Consider the following 25731-nt stretch of genomic DNA (forward strand, 5'->3'; position numbering starts at 1 on the left):
CCACTCACGTAGCACTGCAATCCAGCCCAGCACCTGCCAGAGAATAAGTGGAGGCAACATACAGGCCCCAGCTCTTCTCAAGGTTTTTCCTTGCAGTGAATGAGCCTAGAAAAGCAACAGCTCCCCCCATGCAATGCAGCCACTGAGAACAAGACACATCAGTGGATATTTGAATCTGCTGCTTTAATGAGGCTACAGCTCCCTATTATGTGAGCCCCAAATAGACCTGAAAACTCAGCCATCTGCAAGCTGCTGGCACAGCACTTGACCAGACTTCATTCAAGCTGCTCCAAGCCTGAAGGTGAAGAGAAAATCAAGCCTTGAATGAGTGATTCATTTTTTTCAGTTCAAATCTGCATACTGTAGTAATACTGTGCTTCCTGTCCTCCCCAGCTGAGCAATCCATCAATTCCTTCACCTTCCCACATTTGCTATGGAAGTCCCTATTCCTTGGCACAGCCAGCTCAGCAGCATCCAGATGCAAGAACCCTGTCTGGTACCCATGTTATTGCTTCATGTGAGCCACAGGGATGCTTACAGGGGTACAAGGCAGTCGTCACAAGAAGACAGTGGTTATGACCAGCCCACAAAGCTCTAAGTGCCCAGCGAAACCAGATTCCCTCCTGTGCTGGGGAGCTGGTGTTCCAGCCAGCAAGAGTGCTGGAGGTTTAGAGATGGTAGGGTCTCCCAGCCCTGCCTGTTTCAGCAAAGAGGAAGCTTGGTGCAGTTTAGCCTGACATGAGGCAGATGTACAGTGCTCTTGACCAGAACAGGGCACTGCTGAACTATCTGAATTGTTTCTGAACCCCTGACTGAGACTAGAGCACTGTTCAGTGTATCACAAACCTATCATCTGCACAGGAAGGGGAGAGAGAATAAAGCAAAACAGGCCCTTTCCTGCTTTCTGCAACTCACCCAACTCAGGCATGTCTCCCATGGGGCAAAGAGGCATCAACAGGGCTGAAACACCCTCAGCCAAGCTTGAGGCAGGGATGGAGACCTCAGCAGATTCAAATATCCACTCCAAGTGGTTGGAATCCTGTCCTGCAGCTGTTCCTCACCTGCAGCCCACCGATGCCCGTGGCACCACAGTCAACGTGAGGAACAAGGGCAACCTGAACAAGGCCCCTGACAGTTTCTGTCTGCTCAGCTTCTGTCCCTGTTCATGCGCCCCGACAGTAATGTTGCAGCAGGAGCTGGCCCTGCCCGCAAGGGCAGCAAGCCCTAGGCACTCAGTTCCCACACTCTAGGCTCCCCTGTGGACGCCCAGCCAATGCAGCCCAAACAGTGCCGCTGCCACGGCGAGCGCCTGGTTACCAGGTGCCTCGGTAGAATCTCAGCTTTACGCAGTGAGCTCCATTCTTTCCAGAGCCCAAACATCATCCCCCAGAGCAGAGCATTCCCTGGCACTCAAATCAATCACACAGGAGGATCAAATTAACTCCAGCAACCTCTGATTTTTCTGCTGGCTTGAAGACCCCATTTTTCAGAACACAGACATGAAGATTTTAAGGCTCCATCAGATTTCTCCATGTATGCATTCAGCTTCTCCTGCTTGTGCTCCCTGACCCAAAGTCCGACCAGCGACACCATTCCAAATCCTACAGCTGAGCAGTGCCCTGCCTGGGGTACATGGTTTAAGCCTGGCAGCAAACCTCACCCTACCAAATTGAGATTGCATTTCATACACAGTGCAGCAGGGATCCTGGAGCTCAGCCTTGCCCCCATGAAAGAACATCACTTTCATACATAACCTTCAATTCCGTGTGACTATCCCTAGGGCAGCAAAGTGTCCTGCAACATTCAACTATACCCATCCGTGCTGATGGCATTGAAGGTGTGAAATAAGGTACTGCTGCAGGCAAAGCCACTTCATGGTCACACTCGTGCTTTTCAGGACATGAGAAAACACCCTACCTACTCACTTGTGGGAGGTGTGATGAATTGCTCAGGATCAGCACTCAGAGTGACAAAGTGCTTAGTGTGGGAAGGAAATAAACAACCTAAGGAGAAAGAGACAGCTTTATTTAAGGAATAAAGTGAGATCCGGAAGGATGAAGCCAGCAGTTGCCTGAGGAGTCATGTTTCTGAGGAGATGCAGTTCAGTCCTTCTTGGCATAACACTCAGAGAAAAGAGCTGCTGGAGCCAGCAAGCTTGTGCCTAAYGAAAGGGGTCCCTGCTTGGTCTTTGCCCAACCCAGCAGGGCTCTGACCAGCTCCACACCAGATGCCTACTCCTCCCTGATGAAGGTACCTGCTGAGTACCAGCATGGAGATATTGGCAGAGGCTGTTGCCCTGGCTCTCTGGAGTTCACACAACACCTCTTTTCCTGGGATGAGCCAGAACAAACCAACAAAAAAGAAAAATGGGCTTTAAGGTACAGCTGGTTCTTTCCTCTATCACGCTCTTCGAGGCAGGGAGAACACAGCCCCATAGGCTTTACTCTGGACGCAACCATGGCTGATGATGCCCAAGTCAGCTAGGAGTGTTATAGGGACTGGTCAGCATCATCTGTTGGAGAGACCCATGAGTGTGACTGATCTGTTCCTCTTGCTAAAATAAGCCTAGACACTCACCACACAGAGCAAATATAACCCTGCTGTGCCCAGCGACTGCCATCTGCAAACACAAGCCATGCCTGGCTTACAGCCAAGTCAAAGAGACTCAGATTCCAAAAAGAATCAACCCTGCTGGCCATGTTTCACTGGCTACATTGGAGCAGCTGCCTTCCACCAGCCCAAATGCCTGTCCCACAAGCCACAGGCACCCACTGTCACTGACGGATATTAACCATGCAATGACAAGTAACAGTTGCTCTCTTGGCACTGGACAGGGTTCCATGGTTTCTTCTCTCACTGGCAAGGCAATGGCCAAGCGGGCTGCTTCATAGGTGCTCAGTTCTTCCATCGGATTTGCTAAAAGAGAGGCAGAACAGAACAGAACTAGCATCAGGGCTTACCATAGATCCCTTTGGAGCCAGGTTAGTGAGCCTCACTCCCCAAGAAGCGCAAATATGCCCATAAGGTACTATTCCTATCAGTTTCACCCTTCATTCCTACACTGAATGCAACCCCAAACATAACATTAGCTTCCCAGAAGGGAGCAAAGGATGTGGGACAGCCGTGCCCTTACTGCACACCCAGTGTATGCCTGTCTCTGATGAAGGTCTCTAGAAGGTAAAGCAGTGTTTCTCACCGTATTGTTGAGAATGCTGTCTATCTTCTCTTCTTCTGCAGAGCCCCGCTCCACTTTGCATCTATACGCTGCCAGCTGGATACGATCCTTTAGATCTCTATATGTCTAGATAAAGAGCAAAACCAGAGCCCAGATGAGTGAAGGGGACACTTACACGGTGGGACGGTGCCCTGCAGATGAACAGGAGTCAATCTTCGATTCCCCCCTCAAATTGCCACTGATGACTTTGGCTGCCTGTGCAAATGGACTGCGCAGATCTGGCCTGGGCACAACACAAACCCTAGGGACTGCTCTCCTGGTTCAGTTGGCTTCCACTGACCATAGTGTTCCCAAGCCACAGGGATAAAAAAAACACACCAGGCACGCGGCAGGAAAGCAAGAGAGGAGCACAGGAGGAAAGCTAGGGAGGAAAAGCAGGCTCTCATCCTCCCTCTTCGCACACACAGCAGGGACTCACATCAATGACAACATCATGGCACTTGTACTTGGTGGCGAGGTTTAACTGTGTCTCCACATCCTCCACCAGGCGCACATATTCCTGCAGCACCTGAAAGGGAAGGAAGAGTGTGTCAGCTCACTTTTGCAGGCACTTCCTGCCTCACTCTCTCACCCCAACCACAAAATCTTTTTAAGACTGCTGGTTATCACAGACTTGACCCATTCCATCCTAAGAAAACAACTGACCAGGACAAGCCTGCTCAGGACCCTGGAGGCAGTAAAGTTTTGCTCACAAAGACCCTAGTCTTACCTAGCTACCCCACTCCTGTGGATCAGGTTAGCCACCGCCAGATTGATCAAGTATGAAAATTAATGTAGCAAACAAAGCTGGCAATGCACTGTGTGGGGAGTGCTCCCAGACTCCCCTAGGCCTGCTGTCCCTCTTGCAGTCAGCTAGGACCCAGCTCTCATGCCCGTTTACACTTTCCATTGACATGTGGGTCATTAGCTGGCTCAGCTGAGTGCTGTGCCCCACTGGCAGAGCCAGCCACCTGTGAGGCAGCTCACTTGGGGAATCAGTCACACACCAAATCCCAGTGAAGAGCAGGACACAGGCAGTGGCCCCTGCTAATGGCCCAAGAGCTGTAAGCCAGCCTGAGGCTTGGTGCCCCAAAGGAACATCTGACCCTGAGCACAGAATTCCTTGCTCACCTGCACAGGAGCATTGTTCCTCTGTAAGATCTCTACCACCCGGTGGAAACCAATGGGTGCCTTCTTCTTGGTATAGCCCAGCCAGTTCTGAAACCAGAGCCAAACCCAGTGTTAACTCTAAGGGCAATCCCTCCAGCCACTGCCAGAAGAGGCAGAAAAGCAGAGAACAGGGTTGCCATAGATTGAAGTTGGAAGCAAGAGACTATGCCCTCAATGAAGGGGGAAAAAATCTCTCTCCAGCTGCTGGCAACCTTCCCCACCTGTTACCACACGCACCGTTGGCAGAGCCCGGCATTCAGCAGCTGGGTTCAGGTTGGCAGTGAACCCTTTACAAACTAGGCATGGGGGCAGCCCCTTTCTCTGACCCAGTTGCTAGAGCTGAGCAAGGCCCAGAAGAGCTCTTATGCAGGGAAAGCTGCCCTACGAGGAACTCATTGCAACTTCCTGCAGCAGAGATTCTGGGCCCCACTGAAATAAAACCAGTCTGTCCAGTAACTCCAGAACAAGCCAGGTATCAGCACTGGATATCAGCGCTGGGAATCGAGCTCCCAGCAAGTCTTTCCCCAGCTCACCTTCGTGGTGAAAAGGGCATCGACATCATTCCAAGCTCGCAGCTTGGCCCGCGCAGCCAGGGCAGTCAGCACATACTGCTTATCAGGAATCTGCAAGGCAGAGAGCTGCAGTTAGAGCGATAGCACAGCTCAGAGGGCCTGTGTGGGATGGAGAGGAATGTCACCTGCCTCCGACCCTGGCAGGACCTGTGCCCACAGCCAGGCAAGGAGGGAAGGTGGTGTGTGAGGCCAGGGCCAGCACTTGCAGAAGGCATGAGATGGGGATTTGCAAATGCTGCTGCAGCCAGGCTGCACTGGTCCCTGCTCAGTGGGACAATGAAAGCCTCCACACAGCTCCCACTTGCATTTCTGAGCCTCCAGAATGGCTCTGCTCAGGGAGAATGCAGCACTGCCCTCCTTGCCTCAGTGCTGAGCCCCTTAAACTCCTCTTACTCAGCCCCCTTGCTAACTCAACTTGGCTGCCTATATTTTCAGCTGGTGCTGCCACAACATCAGGACAGCAGTCACAAAGGGTCCCATACCTTAAACGTTTTCTTCAGGTTGGTTGGGCTGCTGAATGTCCCCTAGAGAGAGTAGACAAGTCAGTGCAAATTCAGCATGGGAAGCCAAGGGAGAGGTTCAGACACCTTCTGTTGTAAAGCACTTGCCTAACACAGGGTAAATCTCCCCTCCACAGAAGTCTTCACTGCTTGTTGCTCATGCCAGTGCCATAGGAGGGAACAGCTGGCAGAGGAGAGAGACACTATTCCACTCCATTAGCTTTCTGGCTTGGTTCTCCCTACATCCTCAAGCTGTGGCAACTCCAGCACTTCCAAGACCATCACCATACACCTCAGCCTCATGGGATTAAGGGCCATTTCTGGCTCCTTGGAAGCAGCAGTACAAGACAGTGATTGCTTTTAGGTGACTCCCAACACGCTGTCCCAGGCTGAATGTCCTGTCTCAGAGTACAGGAGAAAACTCCAAACCGGTCCTGGATGGTCAAAGGAAGCTGGGTTCCTCTAGGTCTATCTAGAGGATGAAAGTATGACCTCCCTCCCTTCCTTCATTAACGTGCCAAGCTTAAGAACCCCACGTACTAAGGGCTGTAGGGATGAGGTGTAACCCCTATCATCTCCCACATCATCCTCACCTCAGCCTCTGTGTAGTGGTAGAAACAGGAGTAGAAAAGAGTGGTCACCAGTGGCATGTTGAGAATTGAGGCCTTGCGAGGATATTTCCGAAATATCTCTGACTGCCCAGCTGTCTCTAAGTGCCGATCATTGGCCTGGAAAAGCAGAGAGAGAGGGCGAGCATGAGTCAAGGCAGCTGCCTTACCTAGCTGTGTGGCAGAGACCTGGAGGGAGTGTTGTGAAAGTGATGCACAAGCACACCCTCAACAGGCCATGAAATCTCAGGTCTGATATTTCACACTTGTGCCTGGTGCAGCAGCTTGGATGACAGTTAAACTACACTAGTCAGGGCAGGCAAGTTAGATAAAAAGTGCTTGAGCTAGGGACAGATGGGGACCTCACAGCCAGCCCCAGTCATCTCCTGACCAGCAGGGAGGATTTCGTACCTCGATGATTATCTGTCTCTCCAGCAGGGTATAATGGTCTTGGACGTGAGATGTATCCTCAGCTGAAAATGGCAGCCTGGCCAGACACAGAGGAAGACACGGTCAGCAGCTCTTAACACAGTACAGCTGAGTGTGCTTCCCATGTACGGGGATGCAGCAAGGAACACCTCCCTCTATCCCCAGCCTGAGAGGGGCTAGCAGGTACTCAATCTCCTGCCTCACTAACCCTCCCACCCACTGTCCTTTCTGGCTTTCTCCTACACTGGCTCCAGAGAAAGAGAAATTATCTGGCACCCCTCAAAGGACAACCTAAAGCTGACACTACTGATTCCTCGAGTGCCCAGGCACCCAAGCTTTCACCCTTCACAACCTGAAGGGTCAGTGCACAGAAGGTCCCTGAAGCACCTCTGCCCCCAAACAAGCAGCAAAAGATGCTGGAGTAGTGATCAACCTAAATTCTTCTTTGATTTATGTTGCATCTCACAATATCCCACTCCCCCAACAGAAAACCAGCATCAGCTCTTGAGCTACATAAGCTGCAGTACAGCACTAGGAAGTGGTCTCATTTTCTTTATTACCACCGTCTGTTAAGCACCTACATCTTACCCATTCTCTTGGGTTTTTTCTTACCCAATGCAGCCTTTCAGAAACTCCCTTCGTTTTTCTACATCCTGGATGTTCAAATGCTCCCGGTACTGGGACAGCTGGAGAGAGAGGGAAGACAAGCACAGTCTGTTCTCATGGGTTTGGGAGGCACAGGACTCCAGAGAACAGAATCAGGATGCAAAGCTCTCCCCTGACAACCAGACACCCTGCTGCCAGCCTCTCCCTGCCCTTCCTGTGCTCTGTGCTCCCTCCTCACTGAGGAAGGGGAGCTTCAGCTCCTGGGAATACTCACTGCAACTTCCTCAGTCCTGTCCAGGAACCTGCAAAAGGGAAGGAGCATCAGTTCTGGGGCAGGTTCCTAGTAGCACGCTCAGCCCTGCCACAGAACTGGGCAAGAGCCTCACCTGAGCAGATCCAGAAGCAACTTCTGCTCACCCGTCTCTTTGAGGAAATGGATCAGATGACACAGGGCCACCTGCCGCACTTCCAACTCCTGAAACAAGATCTCTGTGGGGGAGAGGAATATATGCACATGAGTAAAGCAAGTTAGCACTAACGAGCCACAGAGGGGGCTAAGCACAGTGCACGGAGCTGCAAGCCACTATAGGAATCCAGCAACCCCATCCCTCCTCAAAGCACAGCCCTAGAGGTCTAGAGACAGGACAAGCGTCCTGTTCACCAGGCTGCCAGCTGAATTCACAGCAGCTTGCTATCCCTCCAGATTCATTCTCATTCACCCCATCACTACTACCACCTACCAATGCTTAAAGCTCCTCTCTGGGGCCTTCTTGGGCATCATCACTTCCCTCCCATTTTACACTCACTGCACTCACAGACATTTCATGCTCAGTAAAGCAGCAATACCCCAGCTGCTTTCTCTTCTCAACTTGCAGTTAGTGAAAGAACCAGGCTCTCTGCCTTTAACTGAAACACACCATAGAAACCCTGACTGTGGTCATGCTTACCTTTCCTTAATGTCCGTTTCAGGAATATCAGGACCTGTGAGCACAGAGAGGCAGCCCTCAGCTGAACAGATCAATCTTCACCAGAATTTAAACAGAGAGGGAACTGGTCAAGGCCTGGGGAAACTTTTGTAAAGGCCCTCTGAAGGCACAGCTCTTGCACTAAAGTGAATTCTGCTGCCTACTGGACACTGGGCAAGCAATGAGCCAGAGCCACAGCTGACTGGATTCTCTAGAGCTTAGATAAATGAGACCAAGTTTTACAAAGAAAAAACTTTACTTGGGAGATTGAAGGGCTTAAAAGACCTGAATGAGGGATGGTCTGACACAACCCCATTTACTGCATGATGCTCTGGAAGCCAGATAAGCTGGCGAGATCCCTCAAGTCTTCTGAGCTGCAATGAACAGATTAAACCGTGGCCTTCAAGAACTTGCTGCAGAGATCTGTAAAGCTGAAGGATCAGGTTCCTTGTTATCACCTGATGGGAATTCTGTGGAGTGGCAGGAAAGAAAGCAGGAATATGCAGCTTCCCAGCCTTTAACTTTGACACTCTTTGGTAACTTCTTGGCTTTAAGTAAAGAACAATCCTTCATCTTGCAGCATTAAATGGCCAACTGATTGCATTCTCACAAGGGCCCTCTGTGAGGTCACTGAGAAAGTCCCAGCCCTATATGGATATGGCCCCAGCAGGACTCACAGCTGTAATGATGTTCCCATCATGCCCTGCCACAGCTTCATCCAAGAGCACCAGCTTGTCCTGCAGGGAGCGGAACCTCTCTAGAGAGCAGACCTGGAGACAGAGGAGGTAAAAGATGGTATATGGGTGATGAGGCAAGTCCCCAGGCTGAACCAAGCCCCAAGATCCTACCTGTTCCTCCCCCTTGAGCCCTTCAGCAACATGAATAACTGTCCTCCCACCCACTGGAGAACTTTTCATGAGCTGAAACCATGCACTGCATGATCCCTGGGAATCTGTCCACAGGGGTTGCAGAATTAGCTCTTGATACTGCCTGGGCTGGGACAGCAAACACTGTGCATGCAGAGTTCTCCCGAGCACCCTTGTAACAAGGCCAGACTCCCTGCACACCACAAACTACCAGCCCTGACAGGAGGAGGGAACTCTCTAGGGCCCTTTCCATGGAGGAGATGAGAAAATTGGAGTTGCGGGACTTGTACTTCCTTTCTATTACCCCATAATCATGGTCCGTCTCAGCCTTTGGTGCACCTGCCCCATTTGAGGAGACACATGCAGAATAAAACCATATGGCAGCTGGTAAGGAGAGGTAGCTTCAATAGCAACTCTAAAGGGCTATGGATATCTTGATGGCTACCTCTGCGCAAAGCTCCTTGTGTGCTCGCTGCAAACTCTGGGGCAACTGAGACTAAGATTACAGCTCCAGTATAATAAAGATTGGTCATCTTCCTCCCTCCATTTGCCATCAACTGAGAAAGGATGTAAAGCCCCACAGTCTTGGATTTTTTCCATAGCCTCAGGGAGTGGAAAGGGCAGGGAAGAACACAGGTGGATAAATACCCTCTGCCAGAACCTAGCTGAGGGGGACAACTCAAGTAACAACCCAAGAAAACCCTGCAGGTCTCCTGCTGCTCTTGAGCTAGGGTGATCCCAGTGCTGCCACCTGACAAAGCAATAGACAGGCACGGCACACTCCCTGGTGCTGCAAGCAACAGGGATCCCCCTTCCTGATCCTGGACACAGCCAGAAGCATGGGGAAGGTGTAAAGCAGTTTGGGAGTACCCACCCTCCTCTCTTGCAAGCAGATGGAAGAGGAAGGTCCTTACCTTGCCCCTCTGCATTCGCCTGACAGTATCTTTGGGGCTCCAGTCACTGCTGTAATCCTGCCACACAAAAAACAAAGAGCTTTTGAGCCTCCAGAGGCCTGATTACTCTAGTGGGCTCCAAGCTGGCTTTCACTTGTGTTGGAACAGAGCGATGGCCCAGAGGCAGTCTCTGTTAACAGGGCAACCAAATCCAGCCACTCAAGGACATGCCTGCACACTGTCCTGCCATACCCAAAGGGCACTCTGCACAGGGGAGGTTCAGGCCCAGGTATAGCTTCTTGGACTTCTCATTCAGCTGCTGCAGGGAGATTATTAGGAGGATGCATCTTCACAGTCTTCAGGTGGGAATGCTGTGCACTCAGAGTCTGTGTGCTGGTGGAGAATACTAGAGGCTGAGGGGTCAAAGGAGGGTCTTTCTATTGCCTGGGTAAGGTCCATCTATCCTTTATAGGAGGTGCGTGTGACGGTGTGCTTTTTTCCCCTCCACTGATGTGCTCTCTCCCCCTCAACCTGACCTCCCTGTAAACAGCACGTATGTAGGGGCTGGTTGAGCATGCGCCAACTAAGGCCCGTCTAGTATGCAAATATGACTATGAGTCAGTCATCTCCCCCCCATAAATAGGGGGCAGCCCAGACCCCCTTGAGCTCTCCTGCACGGCAGCGGGCTGCACTGCAGAACCTCCCCTTGAGCAGAGACGCCTCTCAAGGTTACTCCTCGAGGTTGAGAGATTCCTTACCTGCAACAGATCCTCGGTAAGTGATTAATAGCATGCTGAACTTTTGCGAACTTCACGAAACTTTGCTGAGTTATATCTCTGACTAATTGAGCACATAATCCCTTAGACATAAACCGCTGACCAAGCCTGAGACTAGGACTGGATCCAGCCACACCTAGGCTCCTCTCCGAAGGAGTTTAGAAAGCAAGGGGGTCCAGTCTAAACCTCGTGACTCAACGGGAGGGTCTCCGTTGCACACGCATCTGACCCTGTCCTTCATGCAGTAAATAACTGAGTGAACCTTGCCAATCGAACCTCATTAAGTCATTCTTATTTAGGATTGAACTTTGTTAAGTCACTGTCTTACTGCAATAAACATAGTGCTGCTTCCCTCTTACGAGTGAAGTGCATCACTCCTTTCGCGACAGTGCATTTCAACAGGGTATCCTCTTTGCAAATTAAAGCTCCAAGGTTGGTTTCAGAAGGACAAACAAAATACATGCAAAATTGACAAGTCCAAAGCTGAGGGAGAAGGATTCAGTTTCTTACCACAACTCAGACACACTTGTCCTGGTGAGCCTTCCACAGTAGTGTGGAGAATACAAGGCCAGCAGCCTTAGGTAAGTGCTTGGGGACTCACACAGGACTAGTCAAATGTGACAACAGCACTGAAGCCTGTAGTTAGACTATCCTCAGGTAATATGCTACAGATGCTACAGTGAGCCAAGTTCTTCCCCCGAAGACACCAGGATCTGTAAACACTGGATAATGGGTGGCCCAAGCCAGGCCTGAATTCAGACTCCAAGCAGGCATCTAAGTCTATGTGAGGCCCTAGAAAAAGTGGTCGTAATACAGCACTCTGCCTCAAAAGAGACAGAGAAAGGCAGTATGCAAAGGCAGCTCTAAGGATACTGAACTTAAAATTCATTGAAGATTTACTGAAATCCCAGATCTAGGGAAAAAAGGGCCTTACCCAATCCCTTTCCATTAGGAAACCATTGCATATGAGTCTCTGAAGTCACTATATAACTGAGTGTCAAATGTCCTGAGTACTGGGGCTCCCTCCAGCATCTCTGGCCAAAGGCAGCTCCTCAGCCTGTCACTGTCAGGACACCATTTCAAAGTTGACACTAGCTTTCCTTTATTAGTTCCACTCCACTTACATACTTCTACCTGCTTTTATGAGGCTGTACAACCCCCTTCTTCCTGCTTCACTGTTCCTGAAGGCACCAGAGCACAGAGCAGGACACAACATAGAACATTTATTTCTCCTGTTGCACTTTCAGGAAGTGCTGCCTGTTAGGTAATGTGATTAAAGAGTGATCACCATAAACACACTGATCTGGTGAGGATCAGATGACCACAGACAGAATGAAGAATCCCAGTAACCTAATCAGTACAAACTGAGTACTCTGACTTGGCTACTCCTATCTACCATCAAACAAGATAGAGTAGACCATTATCCCTTGTATGAAACCTGCTAATATGAGTAAACCAAAGAAACTCTCCCCAAACACCATGTAACCCTAAAGAAGTATAGCACTTAATATGGGATGCAGGAGAAAGAGAAACTTGGGATGTTTTAAGAGGACTGTGGGAATGTGTGAGCCTTATTACGGGATGCTCATGAGAAAGACAAAAGGCATGGAAAGGAAGAAATCAAGGTAAATTTGGTAGGAACAAGCATGGGAAAATAGACGGARAAAGGGATAAAGGGGGCCAGTCAAGCGTAAACAGGTGGCAGGTTAGTGTGCTTGTCTGACTGAGCCCTGCACTTGATCACTGCAGTCTATCTTATTCTTATTAAATCTTATTTTTAACCACCTTATGTGTGGGTGGCCTCTCCATTTCAAGCGTGTGTGTTTGTGTGAATGCTAGTGAACTTCAAGCTCACCTACCCAGTGAGTAGGATAAGTGGTCCAAGTACCAGCACCTGGAGTGGGACAACGAACAACAAGAACTTGAGCATCCAAGTGCCAGCAACTGAAGGAGACTGGGATCTGGGGGCCAGCTGCTAGATAGATTGGGTGTCCAAGACCAGCTACTGGAGAGACCCCTATGGTGTGGGTATGCTGTGCTAGTGGACTTCAATCCTGAACAGACAGAGAAGATGCTCAGGATCAGGCCTGAGTGTTGTATGTTTGTATGTCTGCTGGTAAAGGCACTGTTTTCTGTCTGTGTTGATCTGTGTGGACAACTGTGCTAGCACTGTGTGTGGGGGGGGTGCACGTGTGTGCGCACATGCCTATTGGGAATGAGCTCAGCCTTATTACTGGCTGGACCTGAGGACACAGAACCACAGCCTCCCATCTACTAGGCTGGGACAGAAAAAATCTGCCGGGTGCTGAAGCCCATGAGATTCAGCAATATCTAACACCGCCTACCTGGGAGAAGAACATTCCTGCCAACTGGAACTCCATCTTTGTGCTCTCCCTGACCAGGGTGTTCCTGTGATTCATGAACAAGGGATTTAGAAGGCTGTAGGTTCCCATTTCATTTAAGGAATATAAATGATGCCAATGCATCTGATCCAGCATGAAACGAGCTTACACGCAAGGCGTTATTAAGAGTTCCTTTCACAGAGACTGATGGGCAAGACATTAAGAGAAGGAATAACTAATATCCCTTCTTGTGGAACCAAAGGTCCCTTCTCCTGGGCACAAGCAGAGAATGCCTAAATTACTGTGAGGTTGGTTCTACATTTTGCACCTCCCTGTCCTATCCCCTGCATTACCCTCTGCTGTCTGAAACAGTGATTAATCACTTCCCACGAAACCTTTGCAGTAGGCAGTTCTCCTGGCAGTGCTCTGGTCTCAGCATTACAAACACAGGCTGCTCACCTTGTACTCGGCTTTTGGTCTGCGCAGCTCCGGGGCGTAGTTTTTAACCCCTGTGTCAGAGAGAGCTGGGAAGGAAAGACAAAACTATGAGTAGCAGCACATCAAGATCCTGATTCACACTCACTTTTGAAACCACCCTTTTCTTGGTTTCCCTGGTAGAAGACCCAAACTCAAGCATCAAATGGCAATACAAAGTCGATCTAAATCAGACACTTCACTTATATATAGGCCCCAAACTATCACACCAACTCTTTTGCTTGTTTGCTGGGTGACTTTCAGTCAACCTATGATTCAGTTTCCCTTTCTGCAATATAAGGAAGATGACACTACCCCTTCTTTGGAAATGCTTTGGGTAAAAGTCTCTTATGCAAAACTATGCCCCTCCCAAAATAAGGCAAGGATTCAAGACTTACCATCTGAAAGAGACTGGAAACTTGGAAGTTTGTTTCGCCCTGAAATGAAAACAAACTGTCATGAGAGACTGCTTCTTTCCGAGTAACGTTTCTTGCAGAGGGAACACAGCTCTAGACCACTAGCCAGTGAGCCACAGCTAAGCCGATGTAGAACAAGCCACTCTGTACAGCGATTTGTGCTATGTTGTCATACCTCAGGCTCACCTGCTTGCAGTCTAAGGCTTTCAGATAACCTGTGGCATCACAAACCATATGGCACCCTGGCCCTATCTGCCCTCTTTTGGCCAAGGCCAGAAGAAGCTAGATAGCCTGCAGAACAGAGGCTCATGGGTACAGCACTGCTTAGGCCACCGCAACACAGGGAAGCTTCATTCACCAAGGCTGTGATTTTGATGCCCTTCATTATCACTATATTATCAAAGCTGTGAGTAAAAAACACCCCAGAGAAAGAGAAAAAGGCTGACTTGTTCTCTAGCTGCAAGACAACAGAGCTGAACTCTTGCAAGCCACTGTGCTACCACTGCTGCTGCCGCCAAGGTGTGTATGCTGAACCAGCTACAGACATCAACAGCAGCCAGCTAAGCTCCAAGTAAAGGATAATCAGCCTGTCTTCTCCACAGTACTGAGGATCAAATGCAGGCCACACGGGTCAAGCCAGTCCCTTTGTGACCTGCTCCTTTCCATCATGCAAATGGGTAGCTGTAAAGTGCTATGCTCTACGTTGCTACTCTGTGAAACTTGGCTTTTAAGAAGCTACAATCACCAAAGTCCCTTTCAGAAGAGCCTGTCTTCTTCTGCAAAAGACATGCACTGTCTCTGATTTCTGATCAGTGGCAGATATACCCCTACCCTGAAAAGAGATCAGATCTTTCCTGTTCTGTAATACACCCAGCAGAAAATGCTAAGATAAAATGATTTCCCCTTGAGACTGTTGAGGAAAAGCCCATTTGTCCAAACTGTGTATGAGGAACCTCACCTTTGAATAGGCTGCTTAGGGAGTAGGAGGAAGCTTGTTTGGGAAAAGCAGAATAGGAGGAATAACCCTTCTGCAGGCTGGAATCTCGGCTCTCCAGGGAGCTAGTACTGCTGGAGGCTGTCTCTTTGATTGACCAGGAGATACCTAACAGACAAAATGTACAGACAGAACCACTGTAGTCATTTAAGGCAGAGAAAAAGAAAAACAGTCTGYAAAGAAAGATCTTAAGGCAGGGCAGGAATGTATGTGTCCTGGTAAGTTCTACACTAGCACATCCTGGTACATTCTGACCCCCAGCACTAATCAAATGCAGTGCAGAGACTCTCAGCATCATGTAATATTGCTTATTAAACAGTTGCCTGTTCTCCTCCAGAAATGGTTGTATTTCAGCAGTGTTGTACAGCTGGTTATGGCTTATACTAAAAAAATACATGCCACCCAACATTTGTGTGTTGTTGTATGGGGTAAACCATATTCCTTCTCCAAAGGTACAAGGCAAGACAGAGAATCCCTTGCTTATCTCAGATTAGAGAGGCATAAGAACATTCCCTCCTGGACACTGGAAAGCCAAGATAGCTTTGCTGCCCACAGAGACAAATCAACTATTAAAGTACACAAACTGCTGGCAACAATGCATACATCTTCCTCCTGCTTGTTCTAGTTTTCATTTCTTTTCATGTAGCTGCACACGCACATTTAGGACAGGGTAGAGTAACAAAAGAATAGGTGATGGGCAGAGACCTAGGTGGGAAGAAAAAAGACCTGAACCATAGGGAAGAGCCGCAGCATAGGGCAGGAAGATCAGGCTCATTGAAAGTCCTCTGGGTGATCCAAATTTAAGCTTTCATTGTTTGAAAGGTGCTCAATGGCTAGCAAGTGCCTGAACTGTTTTTATGGCAACAATGGGTCACGAACCCCAAAGAGCAACAGACAGCAGTTGCATGAGGATCATGAGCCTGCTCCCACCATCACTAGAAATGGATTTGTTTAATTCTTTCAATTCTCTTTCAAACTTCAGGCATAAGAGCCTGTCCTTAAACACACCAAACCTTGAAATATCTCCTTAAAGTGTTGCAAGACAAAGCACAGAGAACTTTAAGTGGTGTCATTTCAGGTAGCAGTGTGAAGCAGATATCACCCACAATCCTGCAGGTCAGCTGAACACGATGAAAATCAAAATGTTTTTAACCCTCAAAATATCTGCTCTAGGCTGAGCTACATAATGGGAAAAACATAGTAAATTCCCTCCACTTGTCTGCACTCTTTCTAGTTATGTCATCTGCTTCTGCTTGCTCTCTTTTCAGATCTACACAGGTAAAACAAGTGGCTCACTACTTGATCTGAAGTAACAGCAAAGTCAGGATTAGATAGGCTGTAGTACTCCTGACCTCAAATAAATAGCATAAGTTAAATGGTAATTTTAACCCTACTGCCTCCCAGCAATAGCTTGGAGTACTTCTGCACTTACTTCCCACAGGGTCCCCACTCCAGCTGACCTTCTCAAGGTCATCGTCATCATCGTCGACAATATCCCGAAGGCTATTCACTGCCCGTTTGGATTCCTTTAGCTATGGACAAAGAAAGAGCTTGTGATAGAGAGCACTAATGTTGCATGGAGCTCTTTGTTTCCTATTGCCTTCTCGAACAACCTCCCTCAGAATTTTGTACGCAGCCTCCCCAGCCTCTAGGCCGCTGAAGGTCTGCCCTCCCTGGAGAAGGCATCTGTGCTTGTGGGCGTGTAACAGCCAAAGGCAGCCTCTCCTCTTCTCCCCATGCGGGTGCACAGGCTGCAGGCACCCACACAGACGCAAATAGCTCAGACTAGCAGGAGATGCAGCGTGACCTACGGGGGAAGGAACCATCGCAGCTTATAACGGGGCTTCAGACTGGCTACCAAGGGGTGAGGCRAGAGCGCTCGACCTCCAGGCTGGCAACAGCGCGACCAGGAAAGCTCCCATCCCGCCCGCCCGCGCGCACCGGTCAGAGGGCCGCGGCCGGGTGCTGAGGCGGCCGCGGGCAGCACCGCCGCCCCCCGCGGCCGCCTCGCACCGGCCCCCGCGACGCGGCCCGGAGCGGCGGGGGGCCCTACCTGGGACAGCTCGTCATCCTCGTCGTCGAAGGTGAAGGCCCGGAACTTGGAGCTGTGCCAGTACTCCTCCTCGTCCGCCCTCGCCCTGCTCATCTGCAACGGCACCGCGCCGCACCGTCAGCCGGGGCGCAGGAGGGCCCCGCCGCCCCCCCCGCCGCCGCACCACGGCGGCACGGGCACGGGCACCTCCCCCGCCTCACCCACCTCGCCTCACCCGCCTCGCCTCGCCTCGCCTCGCCTCTCTTGCGCGGGACACCGGCACCGGGAACGGCGCGGCGCCGCAGGGGGAAGGGCGGCCGCCGCCGCAAAGCACGCCGGGACCTGTAGTGTCCCCGCCGCCCCTCAGTCCGGCGGCCCCGCGTCCGCGGACTACGAGTACCGAAATGCCCTGCGAGCGCCACCGCCCCTCCCGCCGGGGCCGGACTACAAGTCCCAGCAGGCTGCGCGAGGCGCTGCGATGCCTTGGGTCGGTTGCTACGGGTGGCGCTGCCGGTACCGGGCAGTTAGCGCTTGGGGCGGCCGTGGGGCGCGGCGTGGCGTGGCGACCCGGCCGTAGGGCACCGGCTCCAGGAGCCTCTGGAGCCGCGTGGGCGGTGCGGGGAAGCGCTAGCTCGCGGCGGCGTGGAACCAAGAAGGCAGGGCCCGGCCGGGCGCGGGGCGGGGGAAGGGCGCCGGAAGGGACCGTGCCGGTGACGGAAGCCGGGAGGTGGCGCGGCGGCCGGCGGTTCTAGCAGTTTCCACGGGCGGTCGACGCGGAGGCGGCGGGCAGGGCGGCGGCGATCCCGATGGCCAAGTGGGGAGAGGGAGACCCGCGCTGGATCGTCGAGCAGCGGGCGGACGCCACCAACGTCAACAACTGGCACTGGTGAGCGGTGGGGGCGCGGCGGGGCCCGGCCCGCCTGGGCTTGGGGCTGGGACCCTCCCGGGCCGGGGGGAGCCCGGGCCGGTGCCCCGGGGAAGGCCCCCCCACCTCCGTGTGTGTGCGTGCTTGCGGGGGGAGGGCTCTGGGCTGGTGTCCGGGGAGGGTCCTCTTTCTGCCCCCTGCCGTGTGTGCATGGGGGGAGGGCGCAGGCCGGCGTTGCAGGGAAGCCCCCCGCTCCATGTGTGTGTGTTTGGTGGGGAGGGGTCCCGAGGGTAGGTGTTTTTTCCCCTCCCCGCCCCGCGGCGGTGTGTGTGTGTGTTTAGGCGAGAGGGAGTCCTGGGGGTGTGTGTGTGTGCCCCCCTCTGCCTGCCCTGCCCCGTGTGTGTTGGAGTGGAGGGAGGTGTGGGATGGGTGGATGCCCAAGAGTTCCTGTACAAGCGGGTATCATGACCTATCCCAGATCCTCACGCCCTTCCCCCTACACTCCTTTCTTTCCACAGGACAGAGCGGGATGCCTCCAACTGGTCCACAGAACGGCTTAAAACTCTCCTCCTGCCTGTCAGGGTAGAAGGTGAGGAAGGGTCCTGTGAGGTGACAGAAGTGAGCAAACTGGATGGAGAAGCCTCTATTAACAACCGCAAAGGGAAACTTATTTTCTTCTATGAGTGGGCTATTAAGCTGGCATGGACTGGTGAGTGATGTTCTCTTCTCCTGTTTCACAGCCAGATTCAAGTATAGGATTAAGGACACTTATCTCATCTAGGAAATAAAGAAAAGTAATTTTCTTGTGAGTTGCTCTTGGAACAACTAGAGTAAGGAACATTGATCTGAACAACATCATTGCTGTTGCAGGCATCTCAAAGACAGGAGTGAAGTATAAAGGGTATGTGGAGATTCCTAATCTCTCGGATGAAAACGATATTGATGAAGTTGAGGTAAGCTAATAGCTAATATTACTGACTGTACTGCTGTTTACTGAGTTCTTAGAATGTTAATATTTCCATGTTATCTTTTTAAAGCAATTGTAGAGAGCTTTTTTAGTGTTAGGGACTGCTTAAACCCATGTTGTATTGTTATGAAATAYATTCCTTTCTTTTAGATATATGGGATCTATAGCACATGAATGAATTCGGCTAGGTGTATAAATTATAATGGGCTGGCAGTAAATGAATGACTGTAAATGAAAGTGAAATGAAAGACTGTAAAACTGCACAGCTTCTTGCAAAAGCTTAGGTCAAAGCCTAACTGTGATGTTGAATCAAGTGATAAAAGGACTGTGCAAGTGTGGTTTTGTTAACTAGTACTTGTCTTTCTGGTTTAGATCCTTGTCAGCCTTGCTAAAGATGAGCCTGACACTAACTTGAAGACCCTGATGAAGCAAGAGGGTACAAAAAAAATAAGAGATGCAATGAAAACTTACATCAGCACTCTCAAAACAGGTATGTAACTGAGAGGGAGAAGTGTTTTGGGACCTCTATGGGCTAGTGCTAAATAAAGGCTTGGAGAAAAGAGAGGAAGGAATAGCAGTTCCTCACCCCATCTCAACAGAAAGGTGTCTAAGTGACAGCAGTTATCTTTCTGTCTCTTTTGAAAAAAAAAAAAAATCAGTGTTTGATAGGAAGCACTTCTGTCTCTAAATCCTTTAGCACAGCCACAAAACATTGTCTTCAGTGATAATCCAATAATAAGCAGTGGTTTCTGATGTGTGTTTTAAAATTGAGCATGTCTTTCATGCACTGAAGCCCAGCGATAGAGGAAACGATGCCAGTAAAACATGTATTTGCTACCACAGTAACAGAGAACATCAGTTACTGCATGTGGCATAATCTGGCSTTTGGCTTGCTCACTCTCTAGGAAGGTGGTGTTTTCTGGTTTACTAGTTCTTGTTGCTTTTCTCTTCTGCCACATAATAAGACAGGATGCATCTAGTGCTATTTGGATTTGAGGAAAAACAATTTGAAACTGCTCTGCAAGTTTTGGTGTCATTGAATGAGCTGTCTTTAGCCTCTGGAATAAAATTATTTCTTTAGAAGATAAGTCTCCTTGGTTCCAGCAGTTGGAGTTAAATCAGTATGCTCTGGCTGAGTTGTGCTTTGCTCTCTAGTACAGGCTGGGAACACTAGAGATGCTTCTTATATCTGCTTACCAATTTTACACCATACACATTAGATATTCAAGTTTTCCTCAGTACAAATATCACTGTTCACTGCTTCTTCAGAATTAAATTTCTGTACCCTGCATTTCTTAAAGCATTTTAGTGTTGAAGCTGGGAGTTGCTGTCTCCCAGTGGAAGATGGGAATATTATTCAGAAAGAACCATATGATCTTGTGGGCTAGAGTAAGTAAGAATAGGTGGGAATTCAGCAGTACACATCTTAATAAAATTCTGCTATATGATGTAATTTTGCTGGTTTGAACAGCTGAAGAGGAAGGAGAAGGAGCAAAGTGTTTTATAATTGGCAAAGGCAGAACTGATAGATCTGTGGGTTTTTTTGTTTGTTTCGCTTTTAAAAAAGGCGGGGGGCAAACATGATGACGAAAGAGGCTGAAGCTTCTGGTGGATTTGCAAAAGCACTTGTGCTGCTGTATAATGCACTGGTGAGACCTAACCTGGAATTCTGTGCAGAGCCCTGGTGTCTGTTGTCAAAAAAGATAAATTGAAGATGGAGTTAGAAGCACCTTCTTTTCTGCTACAATGATCTGAAAAAATGGAGAGCCTGTCTAAAAAGAAATGAAAGAGTTTGGTTTCTTTAGACCAGCAAAATAAAAGTATTTGAGATGTGATTGCTATTTATACTAGAGAGTGAAAGAGAAAAATTAAGTATAAGGCTGATATTGATGAGAGCAACATGTGCAAGACAGCAATAAGTATATCTAGGCTAGAAATAGGAAGGAAGTTCCTAACTGTTCATGTAGTCAGGTTTTACTATAGCTGTCAGTGGAGTGTAGTGAGGGCAAAAGAATTAAGTGCTTATAAAAATGAGGCGCTTTTTCTTTTTCTTTTTCTTTTTTTTTTCTTTTTTTTTTTTTTTTTAGCAGTTAAAAGGTGTGGGCACTAGCAAGAGCAGGCAAGAAACCAGAAAGCCCTTTTTGACTGTGTTTCAAAGATCAGTTAAAAGATTTTCTTGATCTTTTAGTTTCATGGGCCATCTCCTGTCTTTCCAGAATTCACCCAGGGCATGATTTTGCCCACAATGAATGGTGAGCATATGGAAACAACACCTCAGGTGGCACTTAAAGCAGAAGACCGCAAGGTAAACAGAACTATGCAAATGTGTTTTGGGGATCTCTGAATAAATATGGAGTGTATAAGATACTGGGGCTTACAACAACAACAACTTGTTCTGTTTATAGGATATATATTCATGTATATGTATATAGGGTATATATTGGCAATCTGTGGTGCAGTTCTGATTGTTTCCATTTGCAGCTTTTTTTTTTTTTTTTTAATTCAAATAGCGTTAAATCTGCTTTATACACTCCAGTACGGTGTAGTTACATTTTTCTGTAAGATCTTTGTTTCTCTCTTGGGTGTGTGATTGCTTGTTAAGGTTTGGGGGGGGGGGGGAAGTATGTGTGTGCTTCAGTGCTGTTTGTTGTTTTGTTAGACCGCTGCTAGCAGCAGTACAGCAACATCGCAGTCCAAATCCATAGGAGTCAAGATTCCGACATGTAAGATCAGCTTGAAAGACACTTTCTTAACATCTCCTGAGGAGCTCTACCGGGTATTTGTTACTCAGGAGGTAAGTCCATGATTGTTCTGAGAACAGCTGCTCTTTGCACAGAGAAGGTTGTTCCTGAGAAGCTTTTTAAGCTGTTCTGTAGGACACTCATGATGCATGAGAGTGCAGTAAGAAAGCTGGTCTGTAAAACGGTTGCTTAAAGCTTTTAACCCAGTTGAAAAGAGTGAATTAATGCCAGCTAGAAGCCAATTCCAGGTGGTTCTCAGCACCTGTCTGTAGATACATCCCTTTCTGCATGTGATCAGATCTCTTGGGATTTACAGTTTTGGTGGGTTTGTTTGTTCCTTTTAAGGTTAGGCAGTCTCAAAGCCAGAGAAATGCTACTTAAGGAATAGATTCCTCCCTGCACACTACTGTGTGGTTAAGGAACTAGGGATTCTTTTCTCTTGGCAAGCAAAATGCTGCTGTAGTGGCTCTAACTTTGCTTCTTCTGGCTGGGACAGGGGTTTTTTGTCTCTTTTTGATAAAGACCTTACATTATGGACTTTCCTACTCTTCCAGAAGTTGCAGAACTTTTGTAGTTGGGTGGGAGGTATTAAGCAACAAGTTTGCAAGCAAATAATGTCAAGTAATACAAGTCTCCTCCTGAATTCTTTGCAGATGGTCCAAGCTTTCACCCACGCACAAGCAGCCTTGGAGGCTGATAAAGGAGGCAAGTTTCAGTTGCTGGATGGCAGTGTCACAGGAGAGTTTGTTGACCTAGTAAGTACTAGCCAGTGTAGCTCTTTCTTGCTCAGGAGGGAGCATGTTAGTTTTTGATGTATCTGTTCTGTAACAGTCCTTCAATTCACTAATCCTGAATCCCTCCCTGGTGCCAAATGGTTATATATATCACTGCAGCTACTGAAGGTCTCCTTATTGCTGGAAGATAATATGAGTTATTGTACAAGATGTTAGCTTGGGGAGAAAAAAAAAAATCTGGTTTCTAGTCCTGCATCTGCCCTGTTATTGTGTGTGGGTTGTTTGTTTTTTCTGCTTTTTTTAATCTTTTTTTTTTTTTTTAATTTAATTGTGGGGGGTATGGGGTGGAGCTCAGAAGCAGTGACTGACTCTTTTCCACTTTAACCTCCGTGCCACTTAAGCCTTCTGAACAGGGACACTGCATCAGTGTTTGAGACTCTACTGTGTCAGGAATTAGTCTCAGTGGCTTCTTTATAGCAATATATAATATCTGAACATGATGTACAATATTCAGAACTTGTTACTCTATTCCGTGGGTTGTACACTGGAGTCTGAATCTATGAGACTTCCCAACTTACTTTTTTCTAAGCCCTTAACTTATGTGGTTCAGGTCTAGCCTGGCCTGGATTCCTGGTAAAGGGGTGGAAAGAACAGTCAGCTTTAAGATACTGTTTTTCATATTTCTCAAGTGATTATAAGGCTTCAGATCAAGCACAGTTTTAGTTCTTTTCTGTTAAAGACTGCAGGGTTTGCAAGAAATATTAGTCCTCAGTCACTTCTCTCTTTCCTAGGTCCCTGAGAAACAACTCATTATGAAATGGAGATTTAAATCTTGGCCAGCTGGTAAGTAGTCCAAAAGTGGACTATGATATTGCAGCCCTTGCATGTGTTCAAAGAATTCCAGTCCCATTTACCATACTGCACTCCAGCTAGTGATCGGGAGGGAGTGGGAGGGCACATGCAGCATTCTGGGAGCTGTACCAATCTTATCCCAGCTTCATATCCCAAATGACTGGGTCAGAGCTTTGAGCCGCTGCTTAGGGCAGCGGTCAGGGATTAGGAACAATGAAGTAGCAGCTTGCTCTGCTGCAACTGCTTTGAGATGTATGAAAAGGGAGTCCTCTCCTCCCTCTCTTTCTAAGGAAGACCTGCTGCTGTCTTAAATAGATCCATCTGGGAAGGATCCTGGAGAATATTATTTTTGTTTGTGTTTTTGTTTGTTTTGTTTGTTGTGGTGTTTTGGGTTTTCTTTTCTTTTTTGGTGCTGTGTGAGAGGAGGAGCGGAGCAGCTCCTTGGGGCAGCTGGTACTATACCATACACTGACAGATTTGCTTTGGTTCCTCTAGGGCACTTTGCAACAATTACCTTGAACTTCACTGACAAAGGTGGTGAGACAGAAGTGTGCTTGGAAGGCAAGGGCATTCCTGCCAGTGAGGAGGAAAGAACAAAGCAAGGCTGGCAGCGCTACTACTTTGAGGGCATTAAACAGACATTTGGTTATGGCGCCCGCTTGTTTTAACATTGGTTGCTGGGAAGGCTCTGCTCGAAGACTCTGCCACACGGACTGGTAAACTTCTCACCTGTCCATTTCTAATCTTGGCCCTCTGCTGGGAAGAATGGGATGACGGATGATAAGGAAGGTCATTGAGCAGCGCCACTTTCAGTCCCTCCCTGCTTTGTGCATGTCTCGTGCTGCAGAGGATTCTCTTACATGTACATACTTCTATTCCTAAATAAACCTAACTTAAAAAAAACGCCATGAAATCTGTGTCTTCAGATCAACTTGAGTTCAGATGACTGGTGGCTAGACTAAGGAAGGGATATGGCTGGAAAAACACTGATCAATGAAGAGTGTTGCCCAACATGATTTACTCCTCACTTCTGGGTGAGTAGAGAGCACGAGCGTGATGCAGTTTTTAGTCTGAGCAGCTGCTCATTTTCTCTCCGCTTTTGATCTACTGCTAGTAAATGTTTCAAACCCTTCCTATTTCTGAAGGAATGTAAGGCCTTGTTCAAGCTATTTCTCTTCTCTTGCATATCCCCCTCTTCAGCACCATCCTTTTTACACTTAGCATACTAGCCTGCTCTACAAAAATGCATATCATTTAGTCACCCAATGTCTGAGAAAATAAGCAAACCACAGCTAGGAAAACTCTCACCTATAAGAGGGTATTCTAGTAAGGGTGTGGGGTCCAGGGTCAGCTCCAAGAGCTTCAAACCAAAGCAAACTAGGCTCTTAGTGGGGGCGAGATTTGTTCCTGTAAAATAAACGAGGTGCAGTATTCCTGGCTGACTCTGCTTCAGCTGTTCATTCTAGTGGTGAGGAAGGGAAAAATCACTTGTTCTTTCCTGCTAGTACAGTTCATGGAGACTTCTTTGTTGACTAAACTTCTTGAAGGGAAGGGAGGAAACAGTTCCAGTGAGAAATGCTGATCTGCTTAACATCTAGGGTGACTGAAGTGCTCAATTTTGCCTTTGAAGGATGAGCTGTTTGTTGCATTTTCTGCTAGTATAGTGTGGAGTAATCTGCAGAGCAGCTCTAGCTAACTAAAAATAATCTTACTGAGTAAGAACTGGGTATTTTGGTTTGGTTGGGTTGGTTGGTTGTTTTTTCTTCTTAGTGGCATGTCGTAGCCATCAGTAGAGGACTCAGGAAAAGAACTTTAGTGCCTATTTAAAAGGCAACTTAAATAAGTCTATTTGTTTATTAAAATAGGGAAAACATTTCTAGTCTTTTCCCATCATTATTCCAAAGAGGTTATTCATGGTATAGTGTATATGAACATAAAGTTACAGAATCGGAGAACAGTTGGGGTTGGAAGGGACATCTGGAGATCACTAACTCCCCCGCTCAAGCGAGGTCATTGAGAGCAGGTTGCCCCAGACCATGACCAGTTGGGTTTTGGATATTTCTGAGGATGAAGATTCCACAACCTCTTCAGGCATCCTGTTACAATGTTCAGCCACCCTCACAGTGAAAAAACATTTTCCTATGTTCAAGTGGAATTTCCTGTGTTTGTTTGTGCCCAAGTTCAAGTGTGGTATGAAACTAAATTCTGTATTGTGTATTTCTCTCTGCTGACCTGTGGCTGAAACTGAAGTTGTATGAAGGACCAGGCACTTGTAATATGGTAGGACTTCCCTATGTCCATGTTTCCCTCTTTTGCTAGAAAAGTGGCTATAGGTATTTTGCCAAGATGCTTATGCACAGATGTACTACTGTATGCAGCTGGTAGACTGCAGGAGTCTAACATGATACAAGCACACTGGCATTACTCTGCAGTATGCATGTATGGTCTTTGTTTGGGAAATGCTAGACAGAAATATGGAAAACCTAAATAGCAGGTTTGGCAGATCTGTTCACAGACGAGAGCTCTGATGTAAGGAAAGCAAAATTATTTCAAAATAGAGAAAACGAGCTCATTCTGAGTTAACTTGAGACAAACTTGATACCTGAATCATAGCATCTTCTTTGTATTTTACTGGCTGTGGCAGCAGCTGGCCGCACTGTGGCAGCAGTGCTCCCAGACAGGGAGGTTTACTCACTCATAGCTGAGCAGAGGGCA

The 25731-nt window shown here is 48.4% G+C and overlaps 2 protein-coding genes across 4 annotated transcripts; one reads left to right on the forward strand and one right to left on the reverse strand.

Annotated features, from left to right (window-relative positions):
• Positions 1–164: 164 nt before the first annotated feature.
• Positions 165–17190, reverse strand: VIPAS39 (VPS33B interacting protein, apical-basolateral polarity regulator, spe-39 homolog). Of its 3 annotated transcripts, XR_003252094.1 has the most exons (21): positions 17083–17190; positions 16879–16971; positions 16258–16357; positions 14790–14933; positions 13814–13852; positions 13401–13465; positions 9845–9901; positions 8742–8834; positions 8047–8080; positions 7486–7588; positions 7374–7401; positions 7106–7179; positions 6476–6551; positions 6050–6184; positions 5439–5480; positions 4918–5007; positions 4346–4432; positions 3654–3743; positions 3197–3301; positions 2793–2916; positions 165–295 (listed from the first exon to the last, which is right to left on the reverse strand). XR_003252094.1 is itself a non-coding variant. In XM_026057147.1 (20 exons), the coding sequence occupies exons 2-20, from the start codon at positions 16969–16971 to the stop codon at positions 2896–2898; spliced, it is 1476 nt and encodes a 491-aa protein (XP_025912932.1). In that variant the 5' UTR covers positions 17083–17190; the 3' UTR covers positions 2005–2895. The 3 variants fall into 3 exon arrangements, 2 of the variants coding, with proteins under 2 accessions (XP_025912932.1, XP_025912933.1); XM_026057147.1 differs by lacking the exon at positions 165–295 and having other exon boundaries at positions 2005–2916; XM_026057148.1 differs by lacking the exon at positions 165–295 and having other exon boundaries at positions 2005–2916; positions 17093–17183.
• Positions 17191–17545: 355 nt separating this feature from the next.
• Positions 17546–23919, forward strand: AHSA1 (activator of HSP90 ATPase activity 1). Its single transcript, XM_026057164.1, has 9 exons — positions 17546–17743; positions 18241–18431; positions 18593–18675; positions 19062–19179; positions 20906–20994; positions 21349–21483; positions 22084–22185; positions 22956–23007; positions 23512–23919. Exons 1-9 carry the CDS (start codon positions 17664–17666, stop codon positions 23682–23684), a joined length of 1023 nt encoding a protein of 340 aa, XP_025912949.1. The 5' UTR covers positions 17546–17663; the 3' UTR covers positions 23685–23919.
• The last annotated feature ends 1812 nt before the right edge of the window (positions 23920–25731 follow it).

The sequence above is a fragment of the Apteryx rowi genome, unplaced genomic scaffold (genome assembly GCF_003343035.1).
Source record: "Apteryx rowi isolate R43461 unplaced genomic scaffold, aptRow1 scaffold_137, whole genome shotgun sequence".
In the NCBI taxonomy this organism is placed as follows: Eukaryota; Metazoa; Chordata; class Aves; order Apterygiformes; family Apterygidae; genus Apteryx; species Apteryx rowi.